At 54.9% G+C, this 20,530-nt stretch overlaps 1 protein-coding gene across 4 annotated transcripts; it reads left to right on the forward strand.

Moving 5' to 3' along the window:
- Positions 1 to 783: 783 nt before the first annotated feature.
- On the forward strand, positions 784 to 20,374 carry FBXL19 (F-box and leucine rich repeat protein 19; the record flags this gene model as incomplete). 4 transcript variants are annotated; one of them, XM_079719287.1, is made up of 11 exons in its annotated part: positions 784 to 825; positions 3,425 to 3,625; positions 5,026 to 5,169; positions 5,291 to 5,377; positions 5,471 to 5,689; positions 6,190 to 6,351; positions 7,497 to 8,008; positions 14,665 to 14,828; positions 14,918 to 15,079; positions 19,869 to 20,087; positions 20,196 to 20,374. In XM_079719287.1, 11 exons carry the CDS (start codon positions 784 to 786, stop codon positions 20,372 to 20,374), a joined length of 2,091 nt encoding a protein of 696 aa, XP_079575413.1. The 4 variants fall into 4 exon arrangements, with proteins under 4 accessions (XP_079575413.1, XP_079575416.1, XP_079575415.1 ...); XM_079719290.1 differs by having other exon boundaries at positions 6,190 to 6,222; XM_079719289.1 differs by lacking the exon at positions 784 to 825 and adding an exon at positions 1,982 to 2,111.
- Between the last annotated feature and the right edge of the window lie 156 nt (positions 20,375 to 20,530).

Consider the following 20,530-nt stretch of genomic DNA (forward strand, 5'->3'; position numbering starts at 1 on the left):
GCCACACGGGGAGGCGGATATTATATATACCTGGATCGCCCGGACGTCTTTCTCGCTCACCCGCATTGATCCCCACTGATGACATAAATTCTCCCCCGCTACTAGCGAGTGAAGGCATGAGACTACATTTCCCGGCAGGTCGTTCAGAAGGGGGTGGCGGGGAGAGAAGGAAAGAGACCCTCTGTTTCCGTCCGCTCTCAATTTAGCGTGTCTGCCGTGATGCATATTTCAACAGCCCACGTCCTTTCTCTGTAGAGCTAAGGAAGGGACTACGTCCCCCAGCAGGCACTGGCGCAGAGGGCGAGTGATGGCCGCCATCTTATTGTAGTCCTTTCCCCCGTTTCTGCAGGGAGTAGTCTTAGCGCATGGACTACAAATCCCAGGTCGCCGTCTCCCCTTTCCTTCGGCCGCCATCTTCGCTGGTAGCCCCCGCCCCTTTCCCCTTCCATTGTCTCGACCGAAGATAATAGAGGGGAGCAGGGAAGACTGCAACTCCCGTCAGGCTCTGCGCCAACGGGATGGGGATTTCGGTATTACAGGCGGGCGAGATGGCCAAGGTGGTAGAATGAGGCGATGGGGAGAGGCTAGGTAGCCTGCCATCTTTATGGTAGTCTCCTTAGCCTCCTGGTTCCGCCATTCTTAAGGAACGCTAGAAGGCTAAGAAACTACTATTCCCATCGCACCTCATAAGATCGACTATTAGTCAGGTGTCCGCCCCTTTTCCGCCATCTTGCTTGTAGTCCTCGTTCCTTTTCACCTTTCCATTGTTCCTGACGAGTAGAAATGGCAACGGGAAGGCAGCAGATGGACTGCGACTCCCGTCAGGTACCACACACGCGGAGGGTTGTGGACAGGAGGGCGTGTGAGTGCCTGGGAAGGAGGTCAGGCCGGGGAAGAAGGCCATGTTGTTTGTAGTCATCGTTCCCGCTGCCCTATGCTTTGCAACGGGGAGCCTCGGGGCAACCGGACTATAACTCCCGGCACCCTCGGCTCCCGGTTTGGCACGTCCTCCGCCATCTTGTTTGTAGTCCCCGCTGGCCCCAGCATCCCATTGTTCCCACGGTGGCACCAGCGTCCGCAGGACCACGAGTTCCGTCGTGCCCTGCGCGTGTTAGTCCTGGAAAGTGGAGGTGGTGGGGGAAGGAGGGAGCAGGGGGCGGGGTTCTTCTGGGAGAAGGAGGGAGTAAAGAGGAGGAGGAGGAGGGAAGGAGGAGAGAGGGGAGGGGGAAGAGAGGAGGAAGGAGGAAGGAGCTCAGGAGGGATGAGAGAGGCGGCCAGGGCCCCGGGCCGAAGCAGCGCGGGGCCGGGGGACCAGGGGGGCTGAGACACCCCAATTGCCCCCTCCCCCTTTTCCTGCCCCCTTCCATCCTTTCCTTCCAGCCTCCTGCTTGAGGAAGGGGATTTATTCAAATTTTATTTAAATCCCTATCTCCGGAGGGTCGCGCGCTGGGGGGAGGGGAGAGGGCGGGGGCGCGCGCAGGCTGGGGGGGCGGGGCCGAGCAGCTTCCTTCACCCCCCTCTGCTCGCCCCGTAGCTGTCGGGCAGGGGGCCGCAGGCCAGGGGCGGGCCCAGGGGAGGGGGGCAGGTTACAGGGACCCCCCCCTCCCCGGGAACCGGCGGTGGGCGGGGCTTGAACCCCGGAAACGGTGCGGGGGCCCAGGCCTGGCCCAGGACCCCTGGGCCGTGGGGGCCGGGAAGGGGCCAGTTAAAGGGCCAGGGGCGCCGGGGAGAGGCGGGGCGGGGTGGGGGGAGGGGAGCTGGGACTCGGACCCCCGGACTGAGTGGGGACCGGGCAGAAGCTGTACACCCTGCGCCCGAGGAGCCCCCGTTGGCCTGGGGGGGCTGAGGGACTAAGCCCCCCAGAGCAGGACCTCCCCCTGGAAGGGCCGCGGCGCAGCCCGTGGGAGGGCCTCGCCCCCGGCGCCCCCCATCTCCACTCGCCGCCGTCCCGGCCTCCGCCGGAGGGAGGGGCCGAGCGCCCTCGGGGGGCCGTGGACCCCGGCGTTCTGAGCGTTTCGCGCCCCGTGCCGCCCGGCCCCCCCGCCGCCGATGGCCGCCGACCCGCCGGGAGCTGCCGAGAAGGGAGAGATGGCTCCCGGGACACGTGTGAGGTGGGTTCATGCGGCTCCTCCTCACCCCCAGACCTGGGCAGCACCCAGTCCCATTCATCCTCAGCCCGGCCTCTCTCTACCTTACCCGCCCCCAGCCTCACCCTCTCTTTGCTCCAAACTCCTCATCTCCACCCCTCCTTCCTGTTACCTCTCAACCTTGGGGAACTGGCCTTCCTTCCTAGACCCTGCTTCCCCTTGCAGACCCCCATCCCCGCCTGCAGTCGCCGCCCTCCAAGGCCCCTCCCCTGGAGCGCTGGAGGGCCCCTTCCCCCCCTGGATGGGTCTGGAAGTCCCTGGAAAGGGGGAAGCTGGAGTAAGACTCTGGCCATAAAGAGACCCTCCAGGCCTGCTGAGTCTGTATGGGATCTTGGAGGATCTGGTTTCCATGGGAAGGGGAGCCCAAGGGATTCTAGACAATTAGAGGTGGAAAGCAGCTTGGGAAGCTGGGGGGGGGGGGGTGCACATGTAGGACTGAGCCCATCTTGAGTTCTGTGGAGATGTCAGGCTGGATTCGACAATCCCAGGGAATCTGGGAGATTGCCCAGGTTGACCTGAGAGACCCACGAGGAGGCTGTCTTAGAGCAGACGGAGCTCTGTGGGGAGCAGAGTTGAGATTTTTGGCTGAGGAGGGCTCTGCAGCAGCATCTCAGGGAGCGTTTCCGAGCACTGGGAAGTTGGGCAACACAGTGACTCTTCAGGGACTGGGTTAGGGAAGAAGGATACCATTGAATCTGGTGAGGAAATCTAGATTTTAGGGGAAGAGAGATTGGGTGTTAGTAGCTAACGAAAGAGAGAAGAGAGGGAGTAGGAAAGGTCTGGAGCTTCCACCCAGGAATCTGTGGGTATTTGGGAGCTAAATCTGGGGCATTTTAGATTGGGGAGCGCATGGGCTGGAGCACATTTGGGTAACGGGAAGAGTTGAGACCTGTCTAAGGTAACTCCACAGACAAGGAGCCCCTGGCTTTCCAAGGAGCTTTGCTGTGGGGATGTCAGTGGAGAGGGCCCATGTCCCTCTCAGTGTCCTTTCGTCCTCCCTGGCCTAGGCAGGGGGGCACGATGAAGTGTCAGAGCAGGAGTGAGCTCAGGAAGCCAGTTCTCGGGCCTCCCAGAGGGCCTGGGTGAGCTGCTTCAGGGAGAGAGCGGCCTTGCCTAGACGGAGTGGTTCCCTTCACCCCCTGCAGGAGGGACACCTCGTTACTTGTGTCCCTGGGTAGGAAGCCAAGCTCTGGCTGCCTAGGAGTGGGGGAAGCTGCCAGGAGTCTCCCCGGCCAGGGCCCCAGTGGGCCCCTGACCTTGCCACCCTCCACCCACAGCCCTCGGCGTTGCTGACGCCCCCAATGTCGTCGAGCAGCCGGGGGCCGGGGGCCGGAGCGCGCCGACGCCGAACCCGCTGCCGCCGCTGCCGGGCCTGTGTGCGAACTGAGTGCGGGGACTGCCACTTCTGCCGAGACATGAAGAAGTTTGGGGGGCCCGGGCGCATGAAGCAGTCGTGCCTGCTCCGGCAGTGCACTGCCGTGAGTTCTGCCCCCACCGTAGCGGGCACGCCTGGGGCTCCGGGCACCTTTCCCCAGCCAGCCCCAGCGCCTTTCTTGGTGGCTGGGAGTGACTCCTTAGAGTGTAATGTAAAGTTGCTGTTTGTTCACTCATTCATTCACTGGCTTGTTCAAATATTCGCCAGGCCCGTTTTTGTCCTCAGCTTCAAGCTGGGGCCGGCGTTAGGGTGTACAGAAGAATCCATCCCACTCTGTACCTTCACGCTTTTCCCAACTTTCAGAAGTATAGACCCATAGAAAGCTCAGGCCCTCTTGTACCCCTTCCCAGAGCTGGCCCTGTGAATAGGTCTTTGCCTTCTTTGGCGTCCTTTTCACCTGTTAGAGTGGTCTTGGATTTGAGGCCAGTCTTACCCGCTGTGTGACCTTGAGCAAATTACTTTGAACCTCAAGGTACCTTCTCTGTAAAATGTTTCCTTTGCTGAGTTGTAAAGGTTAAACAGCATGGATATGAATGTACCTGCTACAAGGCCCAGCACACAGTAGGTATCCAAGAAACATGGGTTTCCTCCCAGCTTCCTCATCCTTTGAGCTTCCCAGGGCTCCAGAGAGCGGTCCTTCCCCAGCAGCCATGAGGAGCCAGCTGCATCCTATGTCCCCCTCATGCCGCCACCTCCCTTTTTTCCTGCAGCCACTCTTTCCTTGTTGGTCTCTTTACCCCACAGCCCCTCCCTTTTCCTCCTTTCTCCCCCAACCCTTGCCTCACTTTCCTTCCTTCTTCCCCACCTGCTGCTTCCTTGAGCCTGCCTCACAACCTTCTCGATATGACTCAACATTACCACTGATTTTCCCAAAGTCATGTTGTCTGAAGGCCACTCTCCTTTTTCTAGGGCCAGGCAGCTGCCTTTCGTGTTCCCAGGGGTCTTGCCAAAATCGGGTTTATTGTGGGGTCCAGGGCAATCCTTGCGCTGCTCACTGAGCAAACTCAGAATCACCCCAAGCTGCTGCTGTGTTCCCTCCAGCCCTCTCTGGGTATTATTGTCATGCTTGCCTATAGTCTTCTTCCTTTCCCAAAGCCAGCTACAATTTCAGGGTCACAAAGGCCCTGGATCCAGATGCAACGATCACAGCAGTAATAACAGCTATGTATCAACTACATTTCCTGCATTATCTCATTTTTATGACAGTCTTGCAAGAAAAAAATTCCTAGCCCCATTTTACAAATGGAGAGACAGAGACGTAAGGAGGTTAAATCGGTTGGTTGCTCAAGGTCATACTGCCAAAAAGGAGCAAATTCAGGATTTGACCCAGCTTGGCCCACGGGTTCTGAACCTCATCCAGCAGCGGGCCAGGATCCCCAGAAAGAAGGGTCTTTCTCCTGCTGCTTGCTTTTGGGGTCCCTGACGCCCTCTCTCCCCCGACAGCCTGTGCTCCCACACACAGCTGTATGCCTCTTGTGTGGGGAGGCTGGGAAGGAGGACACAGTGGAGGGAGAGGAAGAGAAATTTGGTTTGAGCCTCATGGAGTGTACAATCTGCAATGAGATCGTCCACCCTGGCTGCCTGAAGGTGATGGCCCTGGGAACCCTGGAGGCTGGGGTAGGGCAGATTGTCGGGGAGCAAGGAGGTGGGCTAGGCTGCCTCTGAGTTTGCTGGCACCTGACATCCACTCCCTGCCCTCTGCCTGCAGATGGGGAAGGCTGAGGGTGTCATCAATGCAGAGATCCCCAACTGCTGGGAGTGCCCTCGCTGCACCCAGGAAGGCCGGACTAGCAAGGTAGGGGCTGGGGCTTGTCTGGGTGCTAGGCTCTGGGTAGGCGGGAGGTTGGGGATCTGTGCAGAACCTCACCCCCAGCTTCAATCTCCCCAGGATTCAGGTGAGGGACCAGGCCGCCGCAGGGCTGACAACGGCGAGGAGGGCGCCAGCCTGGGGAGTGGATGGAAGCTGACGGAGGAGCCGCCACTTCCACCACCCCCACCCAGGCGCAAGGGTCCCCTACCTGCTGGGCCCCCCCCAGAGGACGTGCCTGGGCCCCCCAAAAGAAAGGAGAGGGAGGCAGGGAATGAGCCCCCTACCCCAAGGAAAAAGGTGAGCCAGGGAGCATGCTCACTAGGTCCAGCCTAAGGGATTCTGGGAGCTGTAGTCCTGTTCCTTTTGGAGGGGAGGGGGGCCCTGGGAGATAGTGCTTCATGGGTTTCCCCCAGGGATTGTAGGGAGATGTAGTTCAGAAGTTGTTGGTGGGAGGATGGCGCGTGCTCAGTATGGTGGAGAGGTACAGGTGAGAGGCAAATGGCACTGGACAGGGAAGCTTTGGGTGCTTTAGGGAAGAGGCAGAGAGCATGCTCAAATTAGCTGCTGCAGAGGAGGAAGGAGGGGCTGGAAAGGGCCTGAGGGGGAAGAAAGAGGAGATGAGAGCATGCTCAGTGAGCCAAGACACTGGTTACAAGGTGAGCATGCTCAGAGTTCTCCCTGAGATGGGGGCTTCTGGGATTTGTAGTCTAAGAGGAGAGCATAGATCTTAGTTTTGTGGACAGTGCGGGGCTAATGGCGTCACTCCCTTTCCCCCTATCTCCTTCTTGCCTTGGTAGGTGAAAGGAGGCCGAGAGAGGCACCTGAAGAAGGTGGGTGGAGACGCCTGCCTCCTCCGAGGATCGGACCCAGGCGGCCCCGGCCTTCTGCCCCCCAGGGTTCTGAATCCGAGCCAGGCTTTCTCGTCCTGCCACCCTGGGCTCCCTCCCGAGAACTGGGAGGTGTGCCGGGGACCTCCTCCCTCCCCTTCCCACCTTTCCTTGCCCCACCCTCCACCCTGAAGACAGAAATCTGTCCCTTCCTGCCTACGTTGTCCTGCCCCAGCCCCACTTGGCCATGATGGGCATTTGGGCCCCTGGGAAGAGTGGAGGGGGAGAGTGGGTTGGGGCCAGGCCACAAGAGCCCCGGATTTCCCAAGAACCCTTGGGGTATCGTCTGACCCATTTGCCTTGTCTTTCCAGACCTTAAAGGGGAAAGAACTGAGTTCAAATCCCTGTTCAGCCACTGACTCCCTGATTGGTCTTGGCAACTTGTCAGCTGCTCTGAGCCTCAGTTTCCTCATCAGTGAAATGGAGATGATACTACCTCCCTTACCCCATCTATGCCACCGAGCTGTTTAATGACATTAAAGTAAACGAGCTTTGTAAACTGAAAATGTACTAGATTCTAGGGAAATAAGGCCCAGAGAGGTTTATAAAGACTTATCCAAGGTCACACAGCAAAGCTAGAATTCAGATGTCACTTTGCACTGACACACTGAATGCCAGGGTCTGCCTGATTGTGTTCAAATTCTGCCTCTGCCATTTATCAGTTTGTAACCTTGGGCAAGTCCCATAATCTCTGAGCCTAAGTTTCCTCATGTCTAAAAAGAGTGGCCCAAGTTGCCCACTCCATCCCAGCACTGTGAGGATGTCATGAGTCAGGATGGGAGGCTCCACCCAGGGCCAGACAGTCATTGTTACTCTCACATCATTGAAGAGACACTTGAAATTGTCTGGTCCAGCGTTCCATGTTGTAGATGATGAGAAAGGGGCTTCCCAATGTCACACAGAGAATGGATAGCCCAGCCAGTACTCAAAACTAGACCTGTAACTGTTCTCCACACCTCACTGCTTTTGGAAACTCATAAGCTAGTGAGACCCATAAGACTTAATTCTTTGGATCAGCGCCTTCACGTGACAGATAAGGAAAGTGAAAAGTCCAGAGAGGGCCGTGGCTTGACTGAGGCCTCACGTCACTCAGGAGCAGAGCCAGGGCTGGAACTCAGGACTGTCCCTTGGGCCGTTCATCCCTTGGTGACTCCTCAGGGATAGGGGGTGGGGAGGTATGTGCCAGGCCCTAGAACAGCCTTCCTCTCTCTCTGCAGAAACCAAAGCCGCCTTTGGCCTCTGCGGAGGGCCCGGCGGTGCCGTCCCCATCACCCCAGAGGGAGAAGCTAGAGCGTTTCAAGCGGATGTGCCAGCTGCTGGAGCGGGTGCCTGACACTTCCTCGTCCTCGTCAGACTCCGACTCGGACTCCGACTCGTCAGGCACATCCCTGAGTGAGGATGAGGCTCCTGGGGAGGCCCGGAATGGGCGACGGCCAGCCCGGGGCAGCTCAGGCGAGAAGGAGAACCGTGGGGGGCGGCGGGCTGTGCGCCCTGGCAGTGGGGGACCCCTCCTCAGCTGGCCCCTGGGCCCCGCCCCCCCGCCCCGGCCCCCACAGCTGGAGCGGCACGTGGTGCGGCCCCCACCTCGAAGCCCTGAGCCCGACACGCTGCCTCTGGCTGCCGGATCCGACCACCCCCTGCCCCGAGCCGCCTGGCTTCGAGTCTTCCAGCACCTTGGGCCCCGAGAGCTATGCATTTGCATGCGAGTCTGCCGGACTTGGAGCCGCTGGTGAGTGGCCTGGACAGGCCTGGGTTCCATTGCCCACACGCTCCTCGCTTGCTGTGTGACCTGTAACAGATCCCAGAGCCTCTCTGGGCCTTGTTCTTCTAATGATAATGCTTCTGTAGGATGTACATACTGCGGTGTGGTATTTCCGTGTTGACCACATACAGGCTGCTTTTTATATATGAGCTCACTGAACCCTCACAACTTTGTGAGGTGGTACTGTTACCCTATTCTTCAGATGAAGCTGAGGTCAAGGTCGTGTGGAGAGGAAGCCGTAGGACCAGGAATCTGAGCCCAGTCCTTCTGGCTCCAGAACCTTTCCTCTCAATAACTGTCATTTATGAGTGCTTAGTATGTGCCAAGCGTAGTGCTGACTGCTGTGCCTGCATTATCTCACTTGCTTTTCACCTCCCTCTGCTGAGGACAGTCTTATTATTGCTCCCACTTACACATAAGAAAGCGCTTTGCCGAGTGGCCTCTGTCTTCCCAGAGGCAGCCATATTTGGGCCTCCTGATACCGCTTGGAACTTCTCTGTGGCCCGGAGCCACCACCAGCACCCTCTGCCTACCCTCCTCCCATCTCCCCACTGCTTTCTGAGTCTTGTTTCTACAGAAATGGTGGTCATCCTCCCAAACCCCTGGTCTTCCTCTTTGGTCCTGCCCCTGGCAACCCCCCCACCTCTCCATCAAACTCCTACAACACTCCTCCCTCCATGCACCCCCACCCCAAAAGAGCACATAGAGGCTTGCTGCATGTTGACAAGCCTTCATTCACTTTCATGTTCCCATGAAACTGTTCAGGGCAGATACTGTATCTGTTTTAGCTTCATGTTCTCAGCACAGGACAAAGGGTAGTGTAGGTGCTCAAAAACCATTTTATTAAATGAGTAAATCCAGACTCTTTCCCAGGCCTTTACTGTGGGCCAGGCATCCTGTTGGGCACTTTGCAAACATTAGCTGATGTGTTCCTCATAATAACAGCCCTGCGAGGTGGGGGAATGAGGGACACCTGAAGGCACAGTGCAGTTAGTGGCTGACCTCAAACCCCAGTCCTTTTCCTAAGGATTTTGGGGTGCTTGTTCATACTTTCTGGTCTCCGTGGAAGCTATAGAGCTAAGAAGAGAGGAAGGTAGGCTCTGGAGGTAAATTACCCGTAGGTGAATCTTCCTCTTCCTCTGATGAGCTGTATGCTATCGGGCTAGTTCCTTAACTTCTCTATGCCTCAATTTCTTCATCTGTTAAAACAGGGGAACCAAGGCATTTACTTCCTAGTGTTTTTGTAAGCTAATATACATAAAGAATTGAGGACAGTACTTAGGAAAGAGAAATTTCTCAGTGCCTTAACAGCAATCATTATCACTCACTCAGCTACAAATATTTACTGAAAGCATAGACTTTTACATCCTCAGAACACAGATCTGTGCCCTTGAAGAGCTCCCAGTCAAACTGCAACATAGAAGCAAATAGTTACAGCAGTTGCTGGGGATCACCACCCTTGCCTCAAGTAATAATTGAGGAAATGTTTGCTGAGGCCTCTTCATCAGGGCCAGCCCTGTGTTTGGCATGTGGGATCCAGAGCTTGAAGAGGACCTGATTTCTGCCTCAAGGGGAGACTTGTGACTGGAGGTGGACAAAGCAGAGAAGCTGGACTGGACGGTGGTTTCCAGCTTGGGCCCTGGAGTCTGGCACCCTTGGGTTTCATCAGCTGTGATTCCTGTACTTCCTGGATGAAATGGCCATGGGTGGATAGCTATACCTATCAAGGCCTCCCTTTTCCTGTCTGTAGTCTGGGTTCATATCAATACCTTGTAGGGATAAAATGAGGTGGTTCTTGCAAAACACTTAGCACAGTACCTGAAGGGTGCTAAACACTCAATAAAGTAGTGGCTTTTGATGAGAAGGATGAGGGGAAGGCAGAGCAAGGGCCTGCGGGGGGCACAGTGGGACCAGTCAGGAGGCTCTGCCAGCCTAGGCACAGAAGCAGGGGCAGTGAGGATGGAGAGGAGGGACTGGAGTTGGGAACTTTTTAAGAAGCAGAATGGCTTGGATTTGGTGACTGAATGGCTGCGGGAGCAGCAGGGTGACTCTCAACTGAGTTTCTGGTCCATGAGCCTGGGTGGGGAGCAATGCCATGGCCCAGGCTTGGGAATGATGAGGAGGGGCAGGTTCCAGGATAAAGCCAAGAGCTCAGATTTGCCGTGTTTGGTCTGAAAGGCCTTTGGGCCAGTCAGGAACAAACAGGAGAGAGAGCAGCTGGATGTACAGGTCTGATGCTTAAAAGAAAGATCCAAGTTCGGGAGTTTTTAACCTATAGGTAGCGACTTCAAGGAAGAGGGCAGAAATCAGAATGTCAGCATTTGTGAGTTAGAGAAAGAACAGGCAGAGAGAGATCGAGGGCACGAGTGTGTCCTGAAGGAGAGGTTGAGGAAGGAGTGAGTGATGAGCAGGGTCAGGTGTTGACGAGAGTTCATGAGAGGCCAAGGACCGGAAGTGGCAGTTGGATTTCGCTAGAAGGAGGTGTTGATATCTTTGGCTGTGCTACATGGGGGTGAGGGCACTGGAGTCAGGTCGCCCTGGAGTTGAGGTTGGACTTGATCTGTTTGTTCTCTGCTGTGTCCCTGGTTTCTAAGATATGTGGCATACAGTAGGTACTGAAAAAACGCTTGTTGAATGAGTGAATGAATGAAAGTGAGGAAATCAGGATAGAGTGTGGAAAGAGGTAGTGAAGGTGGAGTGGGAGAGAAATTTGTAGGTGGGAGAGCAGGAGGTTGCAGGCTTTCCTGTCTGGTGCCTTCCATCTTCTCTTGGAAACGGGCGGCAGAGTGATCTGCCCAGGCGAGCGGAGGGAGGGCGGGTGGACACGGCCTGGGGGAGCTGCTGAGTCTCAGGGAAGAGGGTTGGGACTTTGGAGGAAATGAGCAAGGAAGGAACTAGACCCCAGGTTCAAGGCAGCTGGGGTTAGGAGTAAAGACTTAGAGGTGGACAGATTGGAGGACAGCGGTGGCAGCAGGGAGCCCAGAGAGCTGAGAAGGAAGAACTGTCTTCGGTTGGAGCCAGGAGGCTGTGCATTCCTTACAGGTGGCAGTTTGGGCTGGTCTGGCCCTGTGGCCCCAGAGGGCCTCTGCAAGAGGGAGGTTTTGCACTCGAATTTGGGGATTTGGAGGTGGGCTTAGCAGGGTGCTGACTTGGTCAGGGGTGTTGAGTTAAGGGGAAAGGGAATGGGGTAAGGCATTTGAACATCAAGTTCTACCTCCCCTGGCTTGGTGTATGCTTTGGCCTCAGACTTCTTCTGATCTCTTGCCTAAGTGTCACTCTCTAGTCTAGAAGGAACTTGGCCATGGCTCCCTGTCGCGTTCACACTAAGCACTTCTTCTTTTTAGAGAAGCCCTTCAGAGGATCCTGCACTATCTCCCTTCTTCTTTTTTTTAACATCTTTCATTTAATTTTTTTCAATCATTGTTTAAAAAAAATGGAAGTATAGTTAATTTCCTCTTCCTTCATTTTTGCAGCAAACCTTTGAAATAAGTGCTGCCTTTACCCCATTTTATGGTATGGAAAGCGGAGGCCCAGAGAGAGCAAGTGACTTGCCTAAGGTCACTCAAAGCACAGAGGTGGCAGAGCTGGGATTTAGATCCCCACGGCTCACACTCCTCACCTCTGAGCTCTGTGGCCACAGCCGTCCAGCCTGGCATTCCAGCCCTCCTTGCCACAGCACCCCTACCCTGGGCCTCCTCTAGCCTCACCCCTGCCTCTTCTCCACTTCAGAATTCAGGCTCTAGATCCAGACTAGCCTGGTTTACGACCTGGCTCTGCTACCACTAATAGCTGTGGGACGTTGAATAAGTCTCTTAACCTCCCTGGGCCTCATTTTCCTTACCTCTAAAAAGGAGACTAGTGTTTACCTCCTAGGGCTGTTGTGAGGTTAAATGCTTAGTGCACAGAATGCAGTAAACCCTCAGTGAACACTAGATGTTAGTGCTAGAGTGACTGTCATCGTCATCCTCATCGTTAAGGGGAGATGATGCATTGCCCTTTGTTCCTGCTGCCTCAGGTTCTCAGAGCTCTCCCGTTTTCTCTGTGTGCACTGGGCCTGGATACTGGTTCTTCCTCATCTGGAACTCACATCATCTTCCTCCCCTCACCAGAAAAACTACTGCCTTCCTTTTTTTTTTTTTTCCTGCCCCGCTGCGTGGCAGGCAGGATCTTAGTTCCCCGACCAGGGATCAAACCCGTGCCCCCTGCAGTGGAAGCTCAGAGTCCTAACCACTGGACCGCCAGGGAAGTCCTAACTACTGCCTTCCTTAAAGTCTCAGATCAGGCATTGTCTCCCTGGGAAGCTCCCCCTCCCAGTTTCTCATTGACTCTTATCATGTCCCTTGTTGCCTTACTTACTGTGGACTTAGCTGTCACCCGCCTGTTTTCTCACTGTTCCATTCCTGGACACTTAGTATCAGTAGGGCCCTCAGTGACTGTTGGCTGCCACTCTGAGGTTTAAACCCAGTGTTCTGGTCATCTAAGGGCAAAGGGACAAATTAGCTACAGCCAGGAAAAGTCAGGAGAGACTTCCTGGAAGAGGAAGCACTAGAGCTGAGCCCTGAGTGATCTGGGGTGGTTGGCATTTCTGTCAGTCACACATGTGCCAAAATGTGTTGGCACCAAACAGCGTGTGTCTATAGACGGGCAGGTGGTTTGGCCTGGCTCTTGTGGAGTATGATACAGAAACAGGTGGTGGCCTATGTGTGCCCCCAGGGGGAAGGGCTCCCTTCTAGCCGTGGAAGATACAGGAGGGCTTCAAGGTGGTGGCGGCAGTTGAGCTGGAACTCAAGACTGGGTTAGAGTGAGCAGAGAGAGATTTTGGATGGAGTAGGATGGAGAAAAGGGGCGGGACCTAGGGTCAGAAGCTGGGTTGAAGGTGGGTTATTTTGGGGTTTGTTTTTTTCCTTTTCCTTTTTAGAATTGGAGAGATTTGCAAATGTTTATTGGTTGAGTGGAAGGAACCAGGAGAGGGAGAGGCTAGAATGCCAGAAGAGGGGGGAAATGGTAGGAGGTGGCAGGAGGGACAGAGGGGTGGAGTTGTTCAGATTGAAGGCTTAGTGTCTGTGCTTCCAGCTTTCCCTAAAATGTCACCCGGGGCTCCGGAGTGTGCCTGGCAGTTGTAAGTGGCACAAAAACATGGCTTAATCCTTCCATTATTGATAGTTTTGAAAAGGAAATCTCTCCATTGGGTGCTATTATATCTTTAACACCTTTCTAATGCTTATCTCCCTGCTTAATAAAAACAGTCCTTAGATGGTAGCCGAAAGCCACAGCAACACCTAGCTAGAATTTAGTAACCCTGGCCTGTTATTATGGTGTTTATTTCTAAGGTTAACGTATTTATGTGAAACAATACTGGTTTTAAGTTCAAAGAAGGCAATCAATTTAAACATAAATTCATGTTCTGCACATGAGTGAATAGCGAATGACTAGAGTTTGGGCATCACTGCCCCAGCCCAGGGCTTCTTGAAGGGAAAGCCTCCAGAATGGGGGCTGGGAGGGAGATAAGAGACAGCTTCCCGCATCCCTCCTCACCCTTGCTGCTTCAGACACAGTTCATCTAGCCCAGTGGGAATTTCCTGACATGGCTTTGAACTACTAGAAGAAACTTTTCAGACTGAGTCTTGAGGAACTTCAGTGTACTACAAAGTATTAGTAGATGACCTTGGGAGAGATGGGGAAGGGTTCCCTGGTAAAATAAGTTTGGGAAGCCCTTCTCTGGGTCTCTGCATGTTGGACTAGTCAAGGCTCTCAGAAATGCTGGGATCAGGATCAAACAAACCTGTTTCACTTTGTTGAGGCCTCATTCGTCTTTGTAGTTTCAATACCTGGGACCTACTAGGCCTTCCCTAAACACTGACTGAGTGAATAAATGGGAAGCCATAAATGAGATGTGTTGTAGGGGGTGCTCTGTGGGAGCTTTGAGTGGTTCACACTGGCTTGGCATCATCCATTCATGCAACAGATGTGCAACAGGTAATGTACTATGCACCTGGCCCAGTGCTGGGCACTGGGGCTGCTGAGGGGAAGAAGCCAGGGCTGCCCTTGTGGAGCCTCCATTCTAGTTGGAGGGATACAGTAATCAAAGAGAGACTAGGGCTGTAAGTCAAGCCTTGGGCAGCTGGTCCTCAGGATGGGCAGACGCGGATCAAGGGCAGAAATTAGTAGAGGATGAGAAGTGCCCACAGCCACCATAAGAAGCCCAGGGTAGGGGATGGGGGGCTGCTGAAAGATCTCTTTGGGCCTCCATCAAATACAGTGTGTGTGTGGGGGGGTGTCTTTGGCAGAACGGCAGAACGCTTTAGCAGCTGTAAGGCCCGCTAACTATAGTAACCCCATTTGAGCTTACAACAACCTTGTGGGCAGGCTGATTCTGGACTGTCATCTCTACAAGGCCTCTGAGGCTCAGAGAGAGGAGTGGACTTGCCCAAGGTCTCACATCCAGTTAGTGATGGAATTGACCCCTAAGCCCAATGCTCTTGGCCTGGGTCCTGGAAGCCCTCCCCGCTATCTTATATGGACCAGGAGAGAGCTGGGGTGAACCCGATAGCATGGGGGTGGGGAATTGTGGGCTCCCTGAGAGCTGAGGACTGAGGTCTCTGTCTTCCCCTTGTGGCCGACAGGTGCTACGACAAGCGTCTGTGGCCTCGAATGGACCTGAGCCGGCGGAAGTCACTGACCCCGCCCATGCTTAGTGGTGTGGTTCGTCGCCAGCCTCGAGCTCTGGACCTCAGCTGGACAGGTGTCTCCAAGAAGCAGCTCATGTGGCTTCTGAACCGACTGCAAGGTAGTGCCGGGTGGTGAGGCGGGACTGGGGGAGGAGGGGGACAGACCTCGGACGGAGTCCTCCTAGCACCAGTTTCCCGATGCCCCCAGGCCTGCAGGAGCTGGTGCTCTCTGGCTGCTCCTGGCTCTCCGTCTCTGCCCTGGGTTCAGCCCCACTGCCGGCCCTGCGGCTCCTGGATCTCCGCTGGATCGAGGATGTTAAAGACTCCCAGCTCCGAGAGCTGCTGCTGCCTCCGCCAGACACCAAACCAGGTGCAGCCTCTGTTCACTCCTCTGTAGAAGGGGTCGGACAAGGTGGGGGTATGAGGCCTCCAAGGTCTCTTCTGACTCCTGCTGGGTATTAAAGGATTTGAAGAAAGGACAGGACACATGAGTTTGAGTAGACAGGCCCTGCTTGGCCATTGTTCATTCGTTCACTCTCCTGCTGTGTGCTGGGCCCTGTGATCAGAGCTGAGGGAACAGGATGAGGAGGATGTAGCCCCTGCCTTCTAGGGGGAAGATGATTATGGGATGAAACACAATATAGGACAGGAGGATGATACAGAATTCTGGGAGAAGCCAGGGGATTGTGAGTGAAGTCTCTGGGTGTGGCGGGCGCTACTGGAGAGCCTTCGCCAGAGGGAGCAGCGGTGACCGCTGTGGAAGAATGCAGGCCCAGTGTGGCTGGTCAGTTCCATTTGTCAAGAGGAGCCAGAAATAAGGATTTTCTGTGAAATATCCTGGTTTTTAAATGATGGCAATTAATTCAGATTCTTTTAAAATTCATGTGTAGACCCAGCAAAAATATGACTGAGCAACAGATTTGGCCCCTAGATCCTCTTGTCCTACAGTAAAAGGATAAGGATTTTGCTGAGGGAACAGAGCAGAAAGAGGGAGCCAGTTGACTTGGGAGGTTGTGTGGAGGTGGTAGTTTCATTTCCCAAGTCAGACCAGCCACCTCTTCACCTGGTCAGGCCCAGGTCCTCTGCCAGGTAAAGTCAGCTTTATGGCATACGTAGTTCTGTGTCTGGCCCTATGTAGGGCCCTGGAGACCTCAAACTGTCAGACCCATTCCCTGCCCGGGTGGAACCCCAGTCGTGGAAGAGAGAGACCCAGAAGTAGAAGGTTATGGCGTGACATGGTAGGAGCTGTGGTCGGTGGGGGCGAGTGGTGGGCAGGAAGGCAGTGAGAGAAGCCTTCCTTGAGGGGGTGCTATTTGAACTGAGTCCTGAAAGGGACAGCGTTTTCCCAGGGAGTGTGAGGCAGGAATAAACAGTTTTATGGGATGTGAAAACCATATTGGCAAACGGGGATGCTGGGAACTGAGGCTGGTCAGGTGAGCGCAGGCCTGGTCACTTTGGGGGGTCATACGGAGGTGTGAGGTGGGGATGCTGAGGCCTGGGGCTCTTTGTCTAGCTCTAGCCAGGAGATGGAATACTCACGGCATCTTCTCTGGCCCCCACCAGTCTGTTCTCCATAATGAAGCCGGTGAACTATCCAGAAAGTCAGATCTGTCCATGTCACCCCATGCTCTACACTTGTTCTCATTGCTCCCTGGTGGTCTTTGGATGAAGATCAGTATTTTACCACAGTCAGTAAATCCTGATCTGGCTCCCACTGACCTATGATGTCCTTACACTTCAGCCACCTCAGCCTCCTTGCCAAGTTTCCTCCAGTCCCAGGGCCTTTGCCCACTCCTCTTTGCTTAGAATGCTCTATCCTCCTTCACCTGATGAACACCTAATCGTCTTTCAGGCCTCAGCGTAAATGTCACTTACTCCTAGAAGCCCTCCATGATCTTATCCCCCATTGAGATTACAGTCCCTCTTCTAGAGAACAGTCCCCTCCCAGCATATCATTGTACAGTTGTGAAATGATTTGATTAAAATTAGTTTCCTCCCACAAGATTCTTTTTTTTTTTTTTTTTGGCGGTACGCGGGCCTCTCACTGTTGTGGCCTCTCCCGTTGCGGAACACAGGCTCTGGACGCGCAGGCTCAGTGGCCATGGCTCACGGGCCCAGCCGCTCTGCGGCATGTGGGATCTTCCCGGACCGGGGCACAAACCTGTGTCCCCTGCATCGGCAGGCGGACTCTCAACCACTGCGCCACCAGGGAAGCCCTCCCACAAGATTCTTAAGCTCTGTGAGGGTGAGGACAGTCCGCTCACCCCAGCACCTTGCTTTCACAGCTCTCTTTCATGGCTCCCTTCTTCCCACCCCATATCCCTCCACAGCAGTCTTGGAAGAGGAGTAGAGGAAGAATTAGGATTTTTCCCATTTTCTGGATGAGGCCCCAGAGGCCCAGAGGCCCAGAGGGGTTGAGAGCCAGACCTGAGCACCCACCCACTGCCCAATCTTACTGGAGTTGGACTGAGCATTGGGAACCGTGCGTTCCAGGAGGTGAGAAAGTGCCGGTTGTCCGGCAGACTGACTCCATCTCCTCCTGCTTCAATTCACTTCAGTTTAAGCCCCTTTTCTCAGGAGCTTGCAAAGGTGAGCTGTCCAGGCCTCCAAGGCCTAAATTCTCATTGGGACTTTACACCCACCTTTATCATCTTGGCTCCCTGGCTTCGTGCAGCATTCCTGGAGCAAAACTGAAAGTTTTCCTACTTCCTTGCTTTTGCCCCTGCTGTTCTGTGCCTAGCTACGCTTCCCTCCCATGTTCCTCTCCACACATTCAAATGCTCGAAGGCCCACCTCAGTGAAATCCTCCCTGATGCCCACTTCTCCCGCCCCAGCCACACGTGACCTCTCTTTCTTCTGCTTCCCTCTATTGGCTCTTAGCTGTGGCCCAAGGTTGAGGGCATCTGCAGATATATCCCCTTTCCAGGCTCTCAGCTCCTCAAAGAAAAAAAAAGAGGTAGACTTCAGAGCTTGCCAAGTCAGGTGCCCACAGATTTGGTGGCCTGGCAGTTTACAGAAGTGGTGGGCTTGGTGCAGGACGTTAGGGAGTACACCATGCAGCTTTCATCATCAGGTGAAAGGGGTAGCCCAGTGATGACAGAGCTGACAATTTTTCAAGGAAAAGCTCCATATCAAAAATTTCTTTATAGGGCTTCCCTGGTGGCGCAGTGGTTGAGAATCCGCCTGCTGATGCAGGGGACACGGGTTCGTGCCCCGGTCTAGGAAGATCCCACATGCCGCGGAGCGGCTGGGCCCGTGAGCCATGGCCGCTGAGCCTGCGCGTCTGGAGCCTGTGCTCTGCAACGGGAGAGGCCACGGCAGTGAGAAGCCCGCATACCGCAAAAAAAAAAAAAAAAAAAAAAAAAAAAATTTCTTTATAAAAATGTCCTTTTGGGAATTCCATGGCAGACCAGTGGTTAGGACTCCAAGCTTTCACTGCTGAGGGCCCAGGTTCAATCCTCGGTCGGTGAGCTAAGATCCTGCAGGCCACGTGGAGTGGCAAAAAAAAAAAAAAAGAAAAAAAAGTCCTTTTATGTAGCATCAGTCACTGAGAAAATTTTTAGCACTATGCAGACACCATAGAACACTTGTGTAGGCTAGCCTCCTGACTTTGTGACATCTGATCTAGTTTATTTAGGGGCTAGGCTGGTGTCTGGGAAGCAGATAGCGGTGTGGGAAGAGTTTGGACTTAGAGTCACAAGGCCTGGTGTCCTGACTCTGTTAATTCAGATCTTGGATAGATTGTTTAGTGATTTGAAGCCTCAGTTTTCTCATCTGTAAACAGGAATGATGATCAGAGAACTTGTTTCCCAAGGCTGTGGTTCTTAAAATGTGGTCTCTGGACCAGCAGCTCAACATCGCTGGAGAACTTGGTTTTTTTTGTTTGGTTGGGTTTTTTTGGCCACACCAGGCGGCATGCGGGATCTTAGTTCCCCAATCAGGGATCGAACCCTGCGGTGGAAGCACACAGTTGTAAACACTGGACCGCCAGGGAATTCCCTGGAGAACGTATTGGGAAAATAAACTCTGAGGCCCCACCTTAGACTACCTGAACTCTGGGGGCAGGGCCAGCTGCCAGGGAGATGCAGAAGCCTCTCCAGTTGGAGAGCCGCTGGCCTAGGGGCAGGCAGCCAGTTAGCTGGTGCCTGGCCCACGGTGCATGCTCAAGCAATGGCTGCTGGTGCACCAAGGGAATTAAGTTACAAAAACCAAAAACAGAAATGCAGGATTGTGGTAGATACAATAAATGGAAAGCTTTGGGTGCAGAGATAAGGGGTGGGTGCTCTTCTACCCGGGAGAGAGAGGAAGAGGAGACCTCTGACCTCAGACCAGAAAGCCAGGGACCCTGGCCAGGCAGGGGATTGAGCACAGGTGGCCCCAGGCAGAATCTCTTGGGGTAGGGTCCCCTGTGGAGTTTGGCCCAAGTATTTGGCGGGGAGAGAGAGGAGTTTGGAGCTGAGATGGGTGAGACCTTGTAGGAACTGGAATGTTCTACCAAGGAGATTGGACTTCTCTGAGGTGCCCTTGGAAAGTTTTTAGCCGAGGAGGGATGTGGTCCCATTTGCATTTGAGAACGGCTCTCTTTGGATGGGTGAGTGAGGAGGCTGGGGCAGGAGCTCAGGCAGGAGTGGTGTCGCCCCAGTAGTAAAGGGATCCAGATTGGGACTCCACTGATCATGAAAGGAGAGAGATGTGCCAGAGGAGCCTGCTGGGATGGCAGTTCCGTCGGGGATGTCATTTGTTGGATGAGTGACTACATTTTGAGCACCTATGCCCCAATTCCTGGGCACAGAGCAAGAACAAGACAGAAATTCTTGCCTTCATGGAAGTGACATTCTAGTGGGACGAGAGGAAAAATATATAATATGTCAGATGGTGAGAAAAAGAGGGAAAAGTGCACGGAAGGGGTTTGAGTATGTGGAATGTTACAGTTTCAGGTGGAGTAATCACGGAAGGCCTCCTTGAGGAGGCAGTGTGAGCACTGGACAGATGAAATGATGTCAAGTTGTGTGTGTTTGGGGGAGAAGAGCAAGCCATGAGCCACGTAGAGAATGCAAGTCGAGGTTCCCTTATAGTGGGAGCAGGTTTAGGGGGTGGTGAGGGATGAGTGTGCAGGGATGGCAGCAGCCAGGAGGCTGACCTCTTCTCTGCCTGCCCAGGGCAAACGGAGAGCCGTGGGCGGCTGCAGGGGGTAGCTGAGCTGCGCCTGGCCGGCCTGGAGCTAACGGATGCCTCCTTGCGGCTTCTGCTGCGCCACGCACCCCAGCTGAGCGCCCTGGACCTGAGCCACTGCGCCCACGTTGGGGATCCCAGCGTCCACCTCCTCACGGCCCCCACCTCCCCGCTCCGAGAGACCCTGGTGCACCTCAACCTTGCCGGTAAGCGTGGTCCCTTGTCTGTCCATCCTGCTAACCTCTTGGTCCCGGTGGTCCATGCCCACCCGCTACTCACCTTCCTGGTCTCAGCTGCCATTGCCCCATCCCCAGGTTGCCACCGCCTCACGGACCACTGCCTCCCGCTGTTCCGCCGCTGCCCGCGCCTACGCCGCCTAGACCTGCGCTCCTGCCGCCAGCTCTCCCCTGAAGCTTGTGCCCGGCTGGCAGCCGCCGGGCCCCCTGGCCCCTTCCGCTGCCCAGAGGAGAAGCTGCTTCTCAAGGACAGCTAGTTGGGTGCCCCCCACCCTCCCCCAGGACTCATCAGGAGCCTGGACCTCAGGCCTTCATTTCACCCCTGCCAGGAGGCCAGGTTCCCCACCTCATGACTAGGGATTCCTGCCCAGGGACTTGAGCCAGCCTCCCCGCCTCTACCCCCTGCACTGATA

This window comes from Hyperoodon ampullatus (genome assembly GCF_949752795.1).
Source record: "Hyperoodon ampullatus genome assembly, chromosome: 14".
Classification (NCBI taxonomy): domain Eukaryota; kingdom Metazoa; phylum Chordata; class Mammalia; order Artiodactyla; family Ziphiidae; genus Hyperoodon; species Hyperoodon ampullatus.